The sequence below is a fragment of the Gigantopelta aegis genome, chromosome 4, assembly GCF_016097555.1.
Source record: "Gigantopelta aegis isolate Gae_Host chromosome 4, Gae_host_genome, whole genome shotgun sequence".
Taxonomy (NCBI): Eukaryota; Metazoa; Mollusca; class Gastropoda; order Neomphalida; family Peltospiridae; genus Gigantopelta; species Gigantopelta aegis.
Window position 1 is genome coordinate 23,006,279 of NC_054702.1, and position 18,035 is coordinate 23,024,313.

The 18,035-nt window shown below is 38.0% G+C and overlaps 1 protein-coding gene across 2 annotated transcripts in view; it reads left to right on the plus strand.

The window, feature by feature from the left end:
• The first annotated feature begins 4,635 nt into the window (after positions 1-4,635).
• LOC121370006 (inositol-trisphosphate 3-kinase B-like) overlaps positions 4,636-18,035 on the plus strand; it is a 133,994-nt gene continuing 120,594 nt past the window's right edge. Inside the window, exon 1 of one of the 2 annotated variants that reach the window (XR_005957655.1) lies at positions 4,636-6,487. Coding sequence is in view for 1 of the 2 variants with exons in the window: in XM_041495094.1 (XP_041351028.1) it covers positions 4,751-6,487 (1,737 nt within the window). In the remaining variant the exon portion in view is untranslated. The remainder of the gene's footprint in view (positions 6,488-18,035) is intronic. The other variant, XM_041495094.1, reaches the window with a different exon arrangement.

Here is an 18,035-nt window from a genome sequence, read left to right on the forward strand (position 1 = left end):
TGGATGAGCAGCAAGGCATCTTTATATGCACCATCCCACAGACAGGGTAGATATACCAGTCGTGGTGAACTGGCTGGAATGATAAATAGCCCATTGGGCCCACCGACGAGGATCGATCCTAGACTGACTGCGCATCGAGCAAGCGCTTTACCACTGGGTTATGTCCTGCCTCTGTTTCATTCAAGTGCAAGGACAATGTTTTGTACTGCTCAAAGTGCAAGGACAATGTTTTGTACTGCTCAAGTGCAAGGACAATGTTTTGTACTGCTCAAGTGCAAGGACAATGTTTTGTACTGCTCAAGTGCAAGGACAATGTTTTGTACTGCTCAAGTGCAAGGACAATGTTTTGTACTGCTCAAAGTGCAAGGACAATGTTTTGTACTGCTCAAAGTGCAAGGACAATGTTTTGTACTGCTCAAAGTGAAACTGTATTGAAAAATATTCTTGTCTGTGGAACAACCATTGAGATAAAATTTATTTATCCAAGCACATTTTTACTTGTCAGGACAAATGGATAAGTGCTTATTTCGAACACTGATGGGGAGTAAAGTTTTTAAGGGTGGTAAAGACATACTACCCTGGACAGTATATTGAAAAAAATTAAATGTGCTTGGAGCAGAGTAGGGGTTGATGGGCTTGCCTAATTACCTTAGTCAGGTAGTTCGTTGTTCTGGAAGAGGTGGGATTTAGCTCAGTCAGTTGAGTGCTCGCTTGAGGTGCTTGAGTCTCAGGATCGAACGACCTCAGTAGATCCATTCAACTTATTGGACTTTTTCTCGTTCTAACCAGTGCACCACAACTGTTCAAAGGGAAAGTGCATATAAAAGATCCGTTGTTGCATTAGGAAACATTTAGTGGGTTTCTCTTGATGACTACATGTCAGAATTACCAAATGTTTGACATCCAATAGCCGATGATTAATAAATCAATGTGCTCTAGTGGTGTCATTAAACAAAACAAACATGTTTTCATTGTCCTGGACTATTACCTTACAGGTGACTGGCCCTATTCCCCTGCCCCCACCTATGATATTTTATTGTAACTTAAACAATCAGGGTGCATACTAGACTTGTTAAATCAGGGTGGGACACAAGGCCTCAAATTCATAAATGTGTGATGTGATAACTAGTTTAATGTGCCCATATACCACTAGGGTTTCGAACACGCCCATCCCGAGTCCGACCTCCGATAAGATCGGTGGCCTGACTCGGGATGGGGGGGGGGGGGGGGGGGGGGGGGTAGAGTTGAAAATGGGCAGAATTTTGAAAGTAGCAATTAGTAAAAAAGTTAATAGAATAAATAAAAAAAAAATTAAAAGTTACAAGCCATAAATAAAAAGAATTGACTGCTCGGCCGCATATTTATATAATTTGGAGCAGTTTAGAAGGACAGTCCAAAATTAAATAAGAGAAAGAATCGAGGATCGGACTATTTAATAATATTAAACAAAAGAGTAATGTCTATATGTCCACGTGAGTGGCCTCGTTAAGACCGTTTTGTTCTTGAGGAGGTTGGCACCTACGGAGACGAGATGAACTGCTTGCCATTGTGTGGCACAAGTTTCCTCCACCTGTGACCTAGCAGGGTTTTTGCTAGCTCGACGTAATGGAATCCGGCGATGATCTTGAGTACTCTGTGGATGGTGGTGTTGTCCATATCCCTAAAAAGGATTCCATGTCTGTACAGACCCTCCCGGCACGTCGTCACCACTAGGCAGAGCGACCTGTCTCTTAAGTCCGTATTGTGGATGGCAACCACACTGCCGTCAGGAAAACGCTTGAAACTTCCCTCTTGGATACCTCCCGGCAGTGAGCCCACGCGTGGTGTATCACCAACCAAGTACTTAGAATACTGGCTCTTGATCTTGCTTACAGCGAAACTACATGCGGCAAAGTCCCTTCCTCGGTGCAGGAATGGGAGATGCCGGCCGTGGAGTCTCGCACATGGCGATGTTCAGCTCCTCTCTTGGTGTCGACTCGTCAGACTTCGCTGGCTGGGTTTCCTCAGCTGGCTTGGCTGTTTGTCCAGTCAGGCTGGGGGCGACAACGCAGAAGGGACACCGCTGGTGGTCGAGCCGCCAGCTTTGATCCCCCTGTGCCGCCCCTGGCGCACGATTCCTCTTCCTCTGTCCTCTTCCCTTCTTCTGTGGAGCAGGGTCGCCGTACACCAAAGTCATGGTTGCCCGTGACCTGGTGTACGCGACGCGATACTCTATTAGCGTCCCATACGAAGCAATTAATCCCCCCAGGTGGGTGGGTAACACGAGAGAGCATGGAACACCGTCCGTCTTCATCGCCAGCTCGAGTGGGAATCTCAAATTCATAAAAGCAGAAAGTTTTTACGGTCATTGGTTACTAAATGGTAGCTATTTTGTTTTTGACTGCTTCACAGAAACTAACAAAAGAATGTTAAAGATGGTGCTCCATTGTTGACAGCTATAGGTACGTTGGCATATATCCAATTCATGACCAGCACATGTCAGTTTTATACAGACAGCTAGGTGTCAATTTCAAGGTGAATATGCTTTGTGAGCTTGTGTGAGGTACACATTATTAATGTTGTTGGAGATATAATGACTAAAAATCCTGTGTTGAATGTGCTTAATGCTAAAGAATGACTTTTAATTCTAAAGAATGACTGAAAGCCTCATTTATGAACTTCCCAACATTTAAATTAACATATTTCTGCAATCATCGATTCCAAATAATACTCTCCTTGATATTGAGTGGTGTTAGGCGTGCACCCGCACCTAAACTTGCAGTATTTAATAGAAGGCACTTAATTTATTGATTTTAAGGGGATGGGTGGGTGGTAGTATCTTTATTGATTGGATTTTTCTGGGGATGATTGTCATATGTAATATATACAATATAATTCATATTGCATGTCAGTTACATACCTATCTTATTTTATTGACTTTCATCTGTTTAACTATTTGTTAAAACTGAAGTATTTTAAAGGGACATTCCTTAGTTTGCTGCCGGTTTTAAGATGTTACCGACTAACAGAGACTTTAGTCTCTGTTAAATTACAAATCACATATATTTTTCTGCATAAAATATTAGTGGCTGTATATTAAACATGTTTCTGATCGTTCTAATATTTGTACTAGGTTAAATTTCATCTTATTTCCTAAAATATTTTTTTTTGTTACGTACAAAATTATTTGAAGATAAAATGCAGTTTGGGCTTCTTACAAATATTAAGACAACCAGAAACACATTGAATATACAAACACTGATACTCTAAACAAGAAATTATATTTAATATGCAAGTTTAATCGTAGAAATATTTTATTAGTCGGAAACATCTTACAATACAGCAAACTCGGGAATGTCTCTTTAAATAAAACATTTTAAATTAAAAAAAATGTAGTTTGAATTTGCTCTGAATGTCGTATTTTCAATGGTTCTGTTGACATTTTCATTGTGTTACCACCAACATTGACTCAGAGAAGCTACATAATAATGCTGTATTTTAGACTGGTATTGATAGATCGTCATTCCATCTGTGAACACTCTTTGTCATCAACTTAATAAAATTAATGACACTTCAAAACCTTGTTCTATTCAACATCACATGTGTTACCAACCCTTTTGGGACTTTCTTGCCCAACCTTTCACCAGTGCATGGCTAACATATTGGAGATAACATAACAAGGGTAGTCAGTAGGCTTTATCATGTAAAGCACACAAGAACACATTCATTTATCTCAGTTATTCAGTAGAGGCTGATAGACATGTCTGAATGGTACATATGTTACTGTTGAATTGCCCATACATTGATTTACATGGAAACTTTAATTCCTGAGCTATATACATTGTACCTTTTCGTTTTGCATAAATTTAGTTAGATTTGCTAGAAATGGTAATTAACTTGAGCTAGATATATAGGAACTATACTTACGTCCTTGACTTGACTTGACATTATATTATAGAAAACCAACAAATGGTATGGTGGAATATGAAAGTATCATGATCTAAATCATCTAAACATCACAATGCACTTTGTGATACATGCAAAGTGTTTGTGTGGTGGTTTTTGAATTGGTTCTTTTTGATTAGCAACAATATTTATAAAATTATTCAGATTTTGTGTATGTAAAGAGTTTTTTTGGACATAGTATATATATATAAAAATATATTTTCTATTATATTTTTCAGATTAGTCATCTAACAAAAGCCAGCTCTACGTTATCTGCTTCTTATGACATTCGGGACAGGTTTGGTTTCAAAGCAATGTAATGCGGTAATGGAATTGAATCTCAACAGGTTAATATGGCCTCTTCACAAACCAATATCATGCTGTAATGTGTTGGAACATTCAACATTTGTAACCAGAATAACCGAGGACAGTTGTAAGTTAGATGATATACAGATGTGTTCCCATTCCTGGCTTCAGTCCCGTGTCATAGTTTTCACTGCTCATATTAACAGGAATCAGCATAAATACAGAATGAAAAATGAAAAAGCACAAGAGTGCAGACAATTTGTCAGATGCTGTAAGACCGACAAAAATTTATACGAGTGTTCTGAAGGTACAGCTAACTCCCTGTGGAAAACTGGACGAAAAATCATCCCATGGGTTTAAAGATGCCACTCGGCCTACCTCAACTTCTGAAAGCTGGTCACCAAGATCAGTTAGACAGTTTTATGTTGGTACCTCATCACATGTTATTTCTGATAATTTTCAGGAATGTAAGTCACATAACCTAAACGATCCACCTGTTGATGTTTCATCACAAACCAGAATGCATGTTGGGATGAATGAACCAGAGACAGGTAAATCTATTGGGATGCATTCAGTTCAGGAAAGTATGCATGGTGCATGTCTACCTTCAAGATTTTCTGCTCCATCTGTAGTTTGTAAAGATGTTGTGCACAGAGAGACAAAAGTATCAAAATTTAATGTAGTTTTATCAAAAGGAAGCAAAGAGAACATGTCAGAACATAACTTGTCCATCAAACCAAGAATCGTCAGAACAGTGAGTGCTCCCAGTTCTTTGAAGGACCGCAGTACTAAGGAAGAGTTCATCTTACCTTCTTTTTTCCGCCACTCTGCCAAAGCATCTCAGATAGATTCCGAACATAGTGAATCATCCACAAGACCTAGCCCCCATTTGCTTAGAAAATCTGAGTCTTGTCCAACAGATAAATATTTACCAGCAGGGCATCGGATAAAGTCAACTAAATATTATCTGTCTCCCCAGTCAGCTCATGCTGCTTCTCATTCCAACGGACATCAACATCATGATCGATATCACGATCAGCATCATGATCGACATCATGATCAACATCACAATCGACATCATGATCATCATCATGATGAAAATCATGATCGACATCGTCATCATTCTATGTCTTCTAGTCATTCACCTACACGTAGTCATGCAAAATACCAGTCATCTTTAACTGTTCATATCAAATCCCACAGCAGATCTGTGGAAAATGTAAGTGTAGATAGTCGACAAGTTCATTTGAAATGTGATAAAATGGATACAGATGTCTTTGCTTCAAGTTACCAATGTCAACTGTCTGTACCTATGAAAACATCTGTGTTTGCAGCAGGTGATGTTACACAGACAGAAAAATCTCAAACATACAAATACAATCTGGATAGTTGGCTGCAGTCTGTGTTAAAAGTGAATGAGTTGAATCCCCATGAATCTTTTTGTTCCTCACACAGATCTGGTGGTGCTGACTGGACTGTTAGGAGTCATTCACCATTAGGAGAGTCCTTGTCAAATCGAAGGATGTCTGGAGATACTAACTTACACACTGTAGGTGGTGATTACATGCAAGATAACATTCCCCAACGTTCTAGTCTAAACATTAATCCAAGCTGTCACAGAGCTGCACACGAAAAACACTGTTTTGAAGATTCAAGACAATTGGTACCTGAGGTTTCTTCTCAGACTGAATGGGGGCTTCGGCCACCAAAATACTACAGACAATTTTCATCATCTGATCATTCTGATGATGCCAGTGTGTCGAAGGATCCTCAAGTTGCCATACACATCACTGATGACGCTTCCGACAGTATGTTTTCTGACAGCTTCCTCACTCCTAGAAGCAGCATTCATGACGATGTGTCAATGAGACATTCCTCAAGGAGTCCCAGAGGTAGCTTTAGTAGCATATACAGCACACGGTCTAGCAATGCAGACTCCGCTGTGGATATCCATAACCCCGAGGATGAACTCATGGAAGTGACTGGAGCCAATGTCAGTAGTGCCAGTCTCAGACCTACAGACCTGTTCAGAGACACTTGGACTTGTAACGTTTCTGATTCAAGCGATCACACAACAAACACTTTGACACTGCCACCATTTGTGATCACTGATCATAGCAGCCCAAGATCTTCGCTAGTTACATATGAGTTGTCTGATACTGATACGAGTATGTTATCAACTCCAGACTGTCTAGATTCAAGTCTTTCAGACTTTTCTTTGTCTGATAGTGATGTGGAGTCACCAGTAAAAAGCAAGGTAAGGGATACATGTAGTACATAGTAAATTTGAAATGTTTTCTACAAGTCAATTTTTTATTTTAAAATTTTTACTAGCTGTTCAAACATAAAGTGACTAGGATGATTCTGAAATTGGGAAGTTTAAAATTTAAATAGCTTTTACATTTTTTTTTCTTTTCTTTTTTGTTTCTTTCTCTTTTTAGTCATCTAGGCCTACTGGTCCAACTGGATGATACTATATGTTTTGTGTCCATCCGTCCAACTTATAGTTTTACGTATGTTTTTTTCATAATGCCTTGAGATATATTGTATACATAGCTTTATTATGTACTGTTACAGATCATATTTAACTTTTATGGCAATTTACTCATTTTTTACAGACTTATAGCCCTTGAACATAGGATTTCTTTTTTTTTTTTACAATGTCTAAAGATATTGAAATTAAATGTTTTTGCAATGTCTAAAGTTACTGTGATGAAATTTCATATTTAGCTTTATCATGTACTGCTACATATCAAGTTTAACTTTCATGGTTATTTATCCACTTTTCACAGAGTTCTGTATATGACCCTTGAAATTAGGAGATACAAAAATTAGTTCGGCCTGGTAAGGGACATATATATTGCTTTAGCAGTACTCTCAGAATACTTACTTGTTTGTTTTTCTTTGGGGGCTTTTTTGGAGGGGGTTGTCCAGTTTAATTTTTATGCCTGAAATACGAAAATTTTCACTGCAAAACTGGAAATGTTTCTTTTGAGCAATCGTTTTGAATGTCCGATTTCAGAATGATAATGAGGTGATAAAACCCAATTTATGCTAATACCTGTTGTGGTATATTGTATAAGTAATTGTATAAGTAATTGTATATACAGGTATTCTATTAATGATTTACCAGGCAAATCATGGTGGCTGTACATTCAGCAACTGGTATGGCAAGTGTCATTAAAACTGTACCTATATTTTGAAGCTGCAGCTGATAAAAATGTTGATGCAAATTTTACTTGATTCCAGGGCATAAAATTTGGCACGAATGATTTTGTCGTTCGTCTGTCAGTTATGCAAAATGAGTATCAACATAAATGACAAATCGTTCGTGCAAAAGCTGTAATCATTTGTCAGAAAATCGTTTAAAAAAAGTATCACTGTTTTGGAAGAAGATAAGCCTACATTGTCGCTGTGAGAAATGTACAATTTATCTGTTTAAAATCAGCATCGCAGTCAATACAAAGTTGGCACGCTGTCTTTAGAAGTCTCGAAAAAGTTTAGTAATTTGCACGTTCCTTTTGATCACTTTGTTATATAATATGTGCACAAAATCATATGCTGTTCGGAAATTAAAGGAACTGTCCTGAGTTTCATCCATAGTAAGAGTTCCATTCCTCCCCCAAAACTAAATAAACATATATCCTACTTTTTTTCTTTTTTTAAACAATATCTTATCTTAAACATGTTTTTAATGCAAGACACTACACACATAAAAACATTTGGAATTACCTATGACTTAATTATTTCAAATTTCGTTTGGCAGATGGAAGAAAAATAAATTGCAGTACATAAAATTTGGCACAAACAATTTTGTCATTCATCTGTAAGTTATGCAAAACCAGTATCAACATAAACGGCAGATTGTTCATGCAAAAGTTGTAATCACTTGTCAGAAAATCCAAACAAACGTGTGTTGGCTAATATCTTCAATGTTTTGGAAAACTACGTACAGTGGGACATCACTGACCAAGATGTACATCATATGTGCTTGATGGTAATGTTCTAACCAGATTTTCCTCCATCGTTCAACGTGTCCAGCTATTTCCTTCATTATAAGATGTTACCAACATATTTACAATTCACGGAAGTTTGCTGAAATTTTCTCAAAGTCCTGACATCATGATATTTGGTGTTTGAAGCACATCACAGAACCTTTATGGGTAGTTTCTTAGAATATTATATTATATACCATTGCAATTTAATGACACTGATGAAAACAAATTATGTTTAAAAAATTAGAGACGGGTGTCATGAAAATCTCTCTCATTGCTATTCCATGCTAATCGGAATAAGTCAGCCAATTACAGATTTTCTGCAGAGTTTGACACTTGTATAGCTTCTTTCAGACTGAATTGGGTCTATTAATAACAAACACGATGGCATTCTAGCAACTGTACCTAGTGTTGGACAAAATGACCACTAATATTAACTTTGTGACTGTCAAAGCATGCCAATACATAGCCTCATCTGGCTCATGTGAAGGTACCTACCGTTAGATTGATCTAGTTTAAAAAGTATTTGGCCTGTCACAAGAGCATGTACCATGTATTATGAACAGGCACCATGGTGCGCGAGATCTCGTGCCACCATCGTGGGAAAATTGTCTTCTCGTTATTATGAATAGCATTTTTCAAGATTTTGTAATTTCCAATGAATCGAAACTGACATTAATAAATTTTTGTTAGATTATATCATGGTTTTAAAATGGTTGACACATATCATCTACAGATCAATATTATGCTTGTTTAAGCTTAAATTGAAATTGGTTAAATATTTTTTAAAAAAGCATTCTTCCCCAAAAGAGGTCAAAAACGATTTTAACATGGATCAATGTTCGTAGGTTGGTTGCATTTGGATAAACAAACCTTCCTCTTTTTTTTTTCGCCTAGTAGTTTTTAAGTTAGTCCTAGCACATAAAAAGTGTATTTTCGTATTTAGGACAGGAAAACAGCTGCAAAAATCACTCATCTTAGATTCTCATTTGAATATCATTGCCCATTAACCTTTTCATTTGTATCTGCACTACTGAAGAAAATCGTTCATGCAAATACTACATCCACATGAGCGACATATTTGTTGTCTAAAAAATTCAAATTTTTGCCCTGGATTCTATTTAGAAAACTTCAGACATGCTTCCTGTAAGTAAAAACTCATGACACCGATGCTTAGTTGTTATATTTATATAGTCCATTTGCTTGAAAAGGGTACTGATGCATTGTCATAATCAGGGCTTCTAGAATTTTTATAAAATCCACTAGCCATGAAATCAGTGATTTAAAAAATTTACTCGCCATGATTAAAAATTCACTAGCCCTACTTTATATTAAGTTAGACAATTTTACTAAATAATAGTAATAATCAGATGTCACCTAAAGAGAGAGATACAGCTCAAAAACACTAACAAGGGGGGTTTAGGAGGGGGCAGGATATTCATATTTACAAAATAGACTTATCTGCAATTTAAAAAAAAAAATTCCAATAGCCGTCAGGTAGTTATTTACTAGCCCAACATTGAATATCACTAGCCATGGGAGTGGGGCTACCATAATCTAGAAGCCCTGATATAACTCTGTAATGAATCATTTTAAAACTTATATTAAAACATATTACTGAAAGAAAGAAATGTTTTATTTAACGATACACTCAACACATTTTATTTACGGTTATATGGCATCAAACATATGGTTAAGGACCACACAGATAATGAGAGAGGAAACCCACTGTCGCCACTTCATGAACTACTCTTTTCGATTAGCAGCAAGGGATTTTTTATATGCACCATCCCTCAAACAGGGTATTACATACCACAGCCTTTTATATACCAGTCGTGGTACACTGGATGGAACGAGAAGTAGTCCAGTGGGCCCACCGATGGGGATTGATCCCAGACTGACCATGCATCGAGCGAGCGCTGTACCACTGGGCTACGTCCCGCCCCTAAAACATATTACTGAGTCTTAAACTCATACCAACTAAAAAACATTGTGTAAATAAAAAAGTTTCTTAACAAATTGCCATCAAATTATATATAGATTAATCTAATTTTTCAATACAGGAGTGAAGTTGTCTTCATACCTGCAGACCGGCCTCGGTGGCGTCGTGGCAGGCCATCAGTCTACAGGCTGGTAGGTACTGGGTTCGGATCCCAGTCGAGGCATGGGATTTTTAATCCAGATACCGACTCCAAACCCTGAGTGAGTGCTCCGCAAGGCTCAATGGATAGGTGTAAACCACTTGCACCGACCAGTGATCCATAACTGGTTCAACAAAGGCCATGGTTTGTGCTATCCTGCCTGTGGGAAGCGCAAATAAAAGATCCCTTGCTGCCTGTCATAAAAAAGAGTAGCCTATGTGGCGACAGCGGGTTTCCTCTAAAAACAGTGTCAGAATGACCATATGTTTGACGTCCAATAGCCGATGATAAGATTAAAAATCAATGTGCTCTAGTGGCGTAGTTAAATAAAACAAACTTTACTTTCATACCTGCATTGTAAAATAAGATTTAGCCGATGCAATTTGATGATAATTTGTATTTACACTTAATTTTTTTTTTTTTTTTATTTTTTTATTTGAGTTGGTATGGGTTTAAAACTTAATTTTTTTTATATGAATTTTAACTTGATTCAGTATAGAGTTACATGCCACTTCATCGGTTTTCTTTTCACTCAAATGAACTATATATATGTACAGGTCATTGCACTTGAACATCTTCCTCATTAACTGGTTATAATTGATGTTATTTATGTCTACAGTTGAGTGGTATTAATTATAATCATATTTCCGAACACTGATTATAGAACTGTTGTTCACATTTCCAGTAAAGTTAACTTAATTAACTTAATTAACTTAATTACTAGCAATTAAATTATTCTGACACGGCTCCAGGGCAGACATGCCCTAAACCTCTGTGGTATATGAGCATGTTAAAAAGTTATGCGTTAACGCAACTAGCAATTATTAACATTAATCTAACATCATGCACAAAAGCCAGTCTAGTGAGTGACCGCAATCACTCGACTTCCTGAACATGCCTCTGCTCTGCAATCTTGTATCTCAATCTTTATTCTAAATATATACTAACTCCTACGTAGTGGGGGGTGGGACGTAGTTCAGTAGTAAAGCGTTTGCTTGATGCACGGTTGATCTGGGATCGATCCCTGTCAGTGGGCCCATTGGGCTATTTCTCACTCCAGCCAGTGCATCATGACTGGTACATCAAAGGCTGTGGTATGTATTATTCTGTGGGATGGTGCATATAAAAGATCCCTTGCTGCTAATCGGAACAAGTAGCCCATGAAATGGTGACAGCGGGTTTCCTCTCTCCATATCTGTGTGGTCCTTAACCATATGTCCGACACCATATAACAGTAAATAAAATGTGTTGATTCCATCGTTAAATAAAACATTTCCTTCCTTACGTAGTGGCAGCAGTTTTCTTATCCCGCTTGGTAAATGTCTATATGTTAGACACGGGGCAGGATTTACCTCAGTCGGTTGAGCGCTAACCTCAGTGGATCCGTTCAACTGAGTGGGTTTTTTCTCGTTCCAATCAGTGCACCACAACTGAACAAAGGCTGTGGTATGTGCTTTCCTGTCTGTGGGAAAGTGCATATAAAAGATCCTTTGCTGCTAATCTGAAAGAGTAGCCTATTGTATGGCAGCTGTGGGTTTCCTTTCTAACCTATGTGATTCTTAAATATACATACTGTATATCCAAAGCCATATAACCGTAACTACAATGTAATTAAACTGTTGAATGTATTGTTAAATAAAACATTCAGGACTATCTTCCTTTCATATACTCATGTGATGTAATAGATTATACTTTAAGCAGAGTTCGACAAATCCGTTAGCCTGACGCCCGTGGCTAGTGGTTTTTAAGTCTGGGCTAATAAGAAACGCAAAACCACCAGTCCCTGTGGACTAGTGGGTTTCCCCTCCCTCCCCCTCCCTCCCCCTCCCTCCTTATCACTTGATCGTGTGGGTTTTTCCTGTTTTTTATTTTTTTCTCTCAGCTGAAATTTCGTTCAAACGCAAACAGTATATAATAATAATCCACTTGAACTAGGTCTGCAAAGTGTAGTAACATGCTATCTCTGCATCGTCACAGTTACAGCATGCATTGTTTACTTTTCCCTTTCAAGTTTCTGGCACAGGAAATAAGTCTAATGACATGCGTATTTTGATTGGTTGGACACGTCACGTGGTAGTTAATCTCGCACATATGTTTTAGGCTAAGAACTTGGAAATCACCAATTGCGACGGCAGGTTAATCTCACTCAAGTAAACCCCAGTCATGCTTTGAATTTCAGTGTTTGTTTTATTTACTTATTGTTTTCTAATGTAACACTTCATTTACATGTGATTATCTGCAATCAGGAAAACAATTTACTTTAATGGTAACCGCACAGGCAAAGACTCGGCTTGGCCTATTACGTGTAGCAGTTTGGATGTGTCACAGCTGCCGATACAAGATAATACCTTTTTTGTTCATCAGTTAACAACGGATTAGATGACGCCGTTATATTCTTTTGATATCGGTCTGACACGGGATAATGCCCTATATTTGAGCAATTGGCATCACCGTTCCTGGCGACACAAATAGTAGGCCCTAAATGTATAACCCACTACCAAATACGCTGAAATATCTGTTACAGTGTGTCACACTGTTGTACCCTCATTTAAATTTAATTATTTTGATAATGGGTTTAGATACCAACCATGAGTTTTTTCAATTATTTTTCCCCGGGGGGAGGGCAAAAGCAAAAATGGGACAATGACGATGGATCACACTTAACAAAAGATCAAACGTATGACACAACAAAAAACTGATTTAAGTGTTTGTTTATTTCACTGTTATACTCGTAAATATGTAATGTTGCAAAAAGTATATAAAAATCCAGTTATAATTGATCAGGAATTTAGGCTAGTGCTTTATCTTGGTGGGCTAGTGGTTTTCACAAACCCACTAGCCCTGTGGCTAGTGACTTTTCAAAATATTTGTCATACTCTGCTTTAAGTTGGCAGGATGTAGCTCAGTGGTACAACACTGGCCTGATGTGCGATCAATCTAGGATCGATTCCCGTCAGTGGGCCCATTGGGCTATTTCTCATTCCAGCCAATGCTCTACAACTGGTGCAACAAAGACCGTGGTATGTACTATCCTGTCTGTAGGATGCTGCATATAAAAAATCCCTTGCTGCTAATCGAAAAGAATAGCCCATGAAGTGGTGACAGCAGGTTTTCTCTCTCAATATCTGTGTGGTCCTTAACCATATGTTCGATGCCATATAACAGGAAATAAAATGTGTTGAATGTGTCCTTAAATAAAACAGTTCCTTTTATCTTCCTTATTATATCCCCATCGGTGGGCGCATTGGGCTATTTCTAGTTCCAGCCTGTGCACCACCACTGGTATATCAAAGACCGTGGTATGTACTACCTTGTCTGGGATTGTGCATATAAAAAATCCCTTGTTGCTAATCGAAAAGAGTAGCCCATGTAGTGGCGACAGCGGGTTTCCTCTCTCAATATCTATGTGGTCCTTAACCATATGTCTGACGCCATATAACCATAAATAAAATGTGTTTAGTGCATTGTTAAATAAAACATTTCTTTCTTTCTTTTTTTCCTTATTATACTTTACTGCTGGCAGACTCTTCAAGGCCAGCTTAATAAAAACATCTTTGACCGACGTTTAATTTATTGATTTGCAGCAGAAGTCTTTTTATATATCATTAATATTACCAATATAAAGCTGTCTCTTAACTCAGCCATATCTTTTTTTCTTTTTTTAAAAGTGTTTTTCTGTAGCTTAATAATATTGATTAAAAATTTCATCAATGCCATCATTGTAATCACATTGGTAGGCATATCTAGTTCTCCACCAATATTATACTACAAGAATGAGTATAATCATTGATGGTCTACCCAAAGCCAGGATGACCTGTTCAGGAGCCAATTCACTGAGCTGTTAGAGGGCTCGTGTAATGTGCGACGTCTCGTAGTATTCTACCCCCTCTAGGTAAACAGGACAGATGGTACATGTTTTATCCTGTCAGCGGGAGAGAAACACACCTATAGTTCTAATAACTCATGTGTTGACGTTATCAACGGTTATCGTCATCTGCTGTTACACAATTAAAAAAAAGTCAGTCATCTTGTTTTTATATACTCTGTAATGCTAGGCTTAGACTACCAACTGTCACGATGGAATTGGCCAACTCACTGATCTCAAGACTGTCCAGTTGATAGTCAGGGGGCAATTTCACTAAACATTTTAAGTTTACACCTGCGACTAGCAGTTATACCCGACCTACATTTATACGTGTTTGGCATCTATTTTACACACAAAATTACATCATTACGGGAGATGGAGCATTTTAATGACCAAAGAAAATGAAATGTGTGTACTTAAAACTATATTTGTTGTACTATAATAGTAATAAGAATTGTAGTCGTAGATTTACGTTTACGTGAAATTGGGCCCTGGAGGCCAAGTGCTCAAGAACATTTTGACTGTTACCATCGATCATCATTTGTCACATCAAATTCATCTTAACGTTACGCAGTAGAACCAAAGAAAGAAATGTTTTATTTAATGACGCTCTCAATACATTGTATTTATGGTTATATGGCATCAGACATATGGTTAAGGACCACACAGATATTGAGAGAGAAAACCCTCTGTTGCCACTTCATGGGCTACTCTTTTTGATTAGCAGCAAGGGATCTTTTATATGCACCAGCCCTAAGACAGGGTAGTACATACCACGGCCTTTGATATACCAGTCGTGGTGCACTGGCTGGAATGAGAAATAGCCCAATGGGCCCATCGACAGGGATCAATCCCACACACCAATGTACCACTGGACTACATCACGCCTGCATGAGAACCGGTTTATAGTGAGTAACGAAAGTTACTTGACTTCATGAATATGCAGTTTGGGCTATTTTTCATTCTAACCAGTGGTCCACAACTGGTTCATCAAAGGCTGTGGTATGTACTGTCCTGTCTGTAGGAAAGTGCATATAAAAGACCCCTTGCTGCTTATCAGAAAGAGTAGCCTTTATGGCGGCAATGTGTTTCCTCTAAAGAAGTAGGTCAATGTGCTCTAGAGGCGTCATTAAATAAAACAAACTTTACCTTTTATTTTTCATGAACATATACCTCTGCTGTGTTTCTTTATTAAAAAAAATATATATACAGTCAGACCTCGTCACAACGACCATCGTTACTATGACATTTACACCATCCGACCACAAATTATCAGGAACAAACGTACATGTACATCAATGTTATTCCGTTTATTATACCGGAATTAACACCTTCCGACACCGACAGAGCAAATTGGGAACAATTTAAACGTGCATCCGATGTCTCAAAACACCTCTTTACAATGACATTACATAATCACAGATAACATAGCATGTTGGCAGTACACACAGCCGTTTGTCATTCTTGATTTCATCGCCAGCCGACAGTGTCACATGATGTCTGAGTTACTCTGTGGATGTGTATTGCTTTTGAAAATAAGTCTTTAGTTTCATTCAGTTAAAGGATTAACTTCGAACAATCAAGTCTACTAGTTTTGTGACATTTTGTAAATGAAGTAGGTACCAATCGATTAGATTGGCAGAAAATGCTCCATGATTAATAATAATATACTTAAAGGTAGGGTCAACTAAAAAAAAAGCCTTGTGTTGGAAAGATGCATACCCGGACCACCAACACATACTGACACTTTAGCAAATGAAAAACGCGTAATTTTAGAGTTAATAAAAAAACATGATTATTCCTGCTAACAGGGGGCAGCCATTTTGTTTCGTTTTTGTGACGTCTGGTGGAATAGTTTGGGGCGAAGTGACGTCAGCTTCTAACCATCTCCTGTATGTACAGTGTAAACAAAAGCAGTAATTTTCGACAAGGCGCTTCTCTTTGATCAACCTGACTTGTAAAACAGCATAAATGACGTAATAATATAATAAACTATTTAACTAAATATATTTCAAGTTGCATTAACGGAACAAAATGGGGTTATAGTATTTTTCTCTGTTTAATAATCCAAAGGAAAAATGTACACTATTACGCCTATTGATATGCTATGTTAGAGCAAAAACGACAACCCACGATACCTAAGTGATAATTTTCTTTTCTTTGGGACTACGTAATTGGTCAGTTCTGTGGTTTTAGATGGAAAAGTCTACTTAATCAATAGTTTTACAGAACTATTTACAGTAATAAACCATGTCCATTACAATTTTAGGGGCGACAGGTAATATTCCACAATACCGGTATGTATTTTTGTGTCTAGACAGCGTCAATTAATTGGCTCGTCTGGTTACCAATCAAATACACACCTGCCAATCATGAATCACAGGTAGAAGCAACTAACAGCATAGACCAATTAACTAAGAAAATACTCCTGTGTTTCATTTCAGTACGTAGGTTAATGCATGGGCAAAACATTGTTAATTGTTTTGACTTGTGTAACCACTTTGACAATGGTATTTTATTTTGTATTGAAAAATAATATATATAGTGCTGGATATACTTATTGCTGGCTTACTGGGATGTGTATTATTACAGAACATTGCAATGTATGACTATTTATCATCCCGCAAAAACCAGGTAGATTGTGTTTCTCTAGTTCTAAGGCTCATTCCTGACGTGACGCGTTAAGTATTATGTAACCATCAGCTCGCCAGAGGGCATACTCACTGAGATGGTACAAAATGACTGCGCCCGTTATATATAATAGCCTTCACATTTAACCGTTTTATTACTTAACTATACGATTATAGTGCAGCAGATATGTGACAAAATTGTGCCTTTTATGATAAAAGCATGCAACTTTGCATGATGCTAGGACATACCCTAGAGACAAAAATTAGATATAAGGACATTGCAGATTTGTCCTCTGGGAGCCATGGTGGCCATTTTTCAAAATGGCCGCCATGACTAACGCAAGATCCAATGCGAGTGTCTGAATTTACCATATTTTGTGTCCTTTTTAGAACTAATTACACTGATTTATACATATGTCCATTGTACATGATGTAGAGGTGATAACTGGTTCAACAAAGGCCATGGTTAGTGTTATCCTGCCTGTGGGAAGTGCAAATAAAAGATCCCTTGCTGCTAATCGGAAAGAGTAGCCCATGTAGCGGCGACAGCGGGTTTCCTCTTAAGATCTGAGTGGTCCTTAACCATATGTCTGACGCCATATAACCGTAAATAAAATGTGTTGAGTACGTCGTTCATAAAACATTTCTTTCTTTCTTTCTTAACAATGCCAGAAGTAACTACTGAACACTCCCTGAAGAGGTCACACTAGGCCAACAGCTAAAAGCTGATGAGGAATGGCAGCCTTGAAACACTCAGAGTGCACTCCACATCCTTTTCTACAACCATATCTAATGAGTTCTCTACATGCATTGGTAGCCCTAGGCAAGGTTGTGTTACCTTGATGCCATCCTTATTCATTTGGTGGTGGGAGTTCTGGTGCACAAACTAGCATCTGACCCCAACAGCGTGATGGCTGGTACATTGTCCTTTTCACATACTGTAGAAGGGTTGCCTTTGTAGGGGGTATTTGATCGAGTACTCTTTTTGGGAGGGTTGAAAAGCACAGGTGGTGCTTGGTGTTGTTCTTAAGGCACCAACAACTAGTGTGACTTCATTTGCTACTTTCCAGATGGCCCAACTTCCATCATTGCCCTTACTACTGAATGAAGACAGTAAAGCCATGGAACATGGGCAATGAAAGGCACCTGTCTGAACCCAAGACATGAGATATCT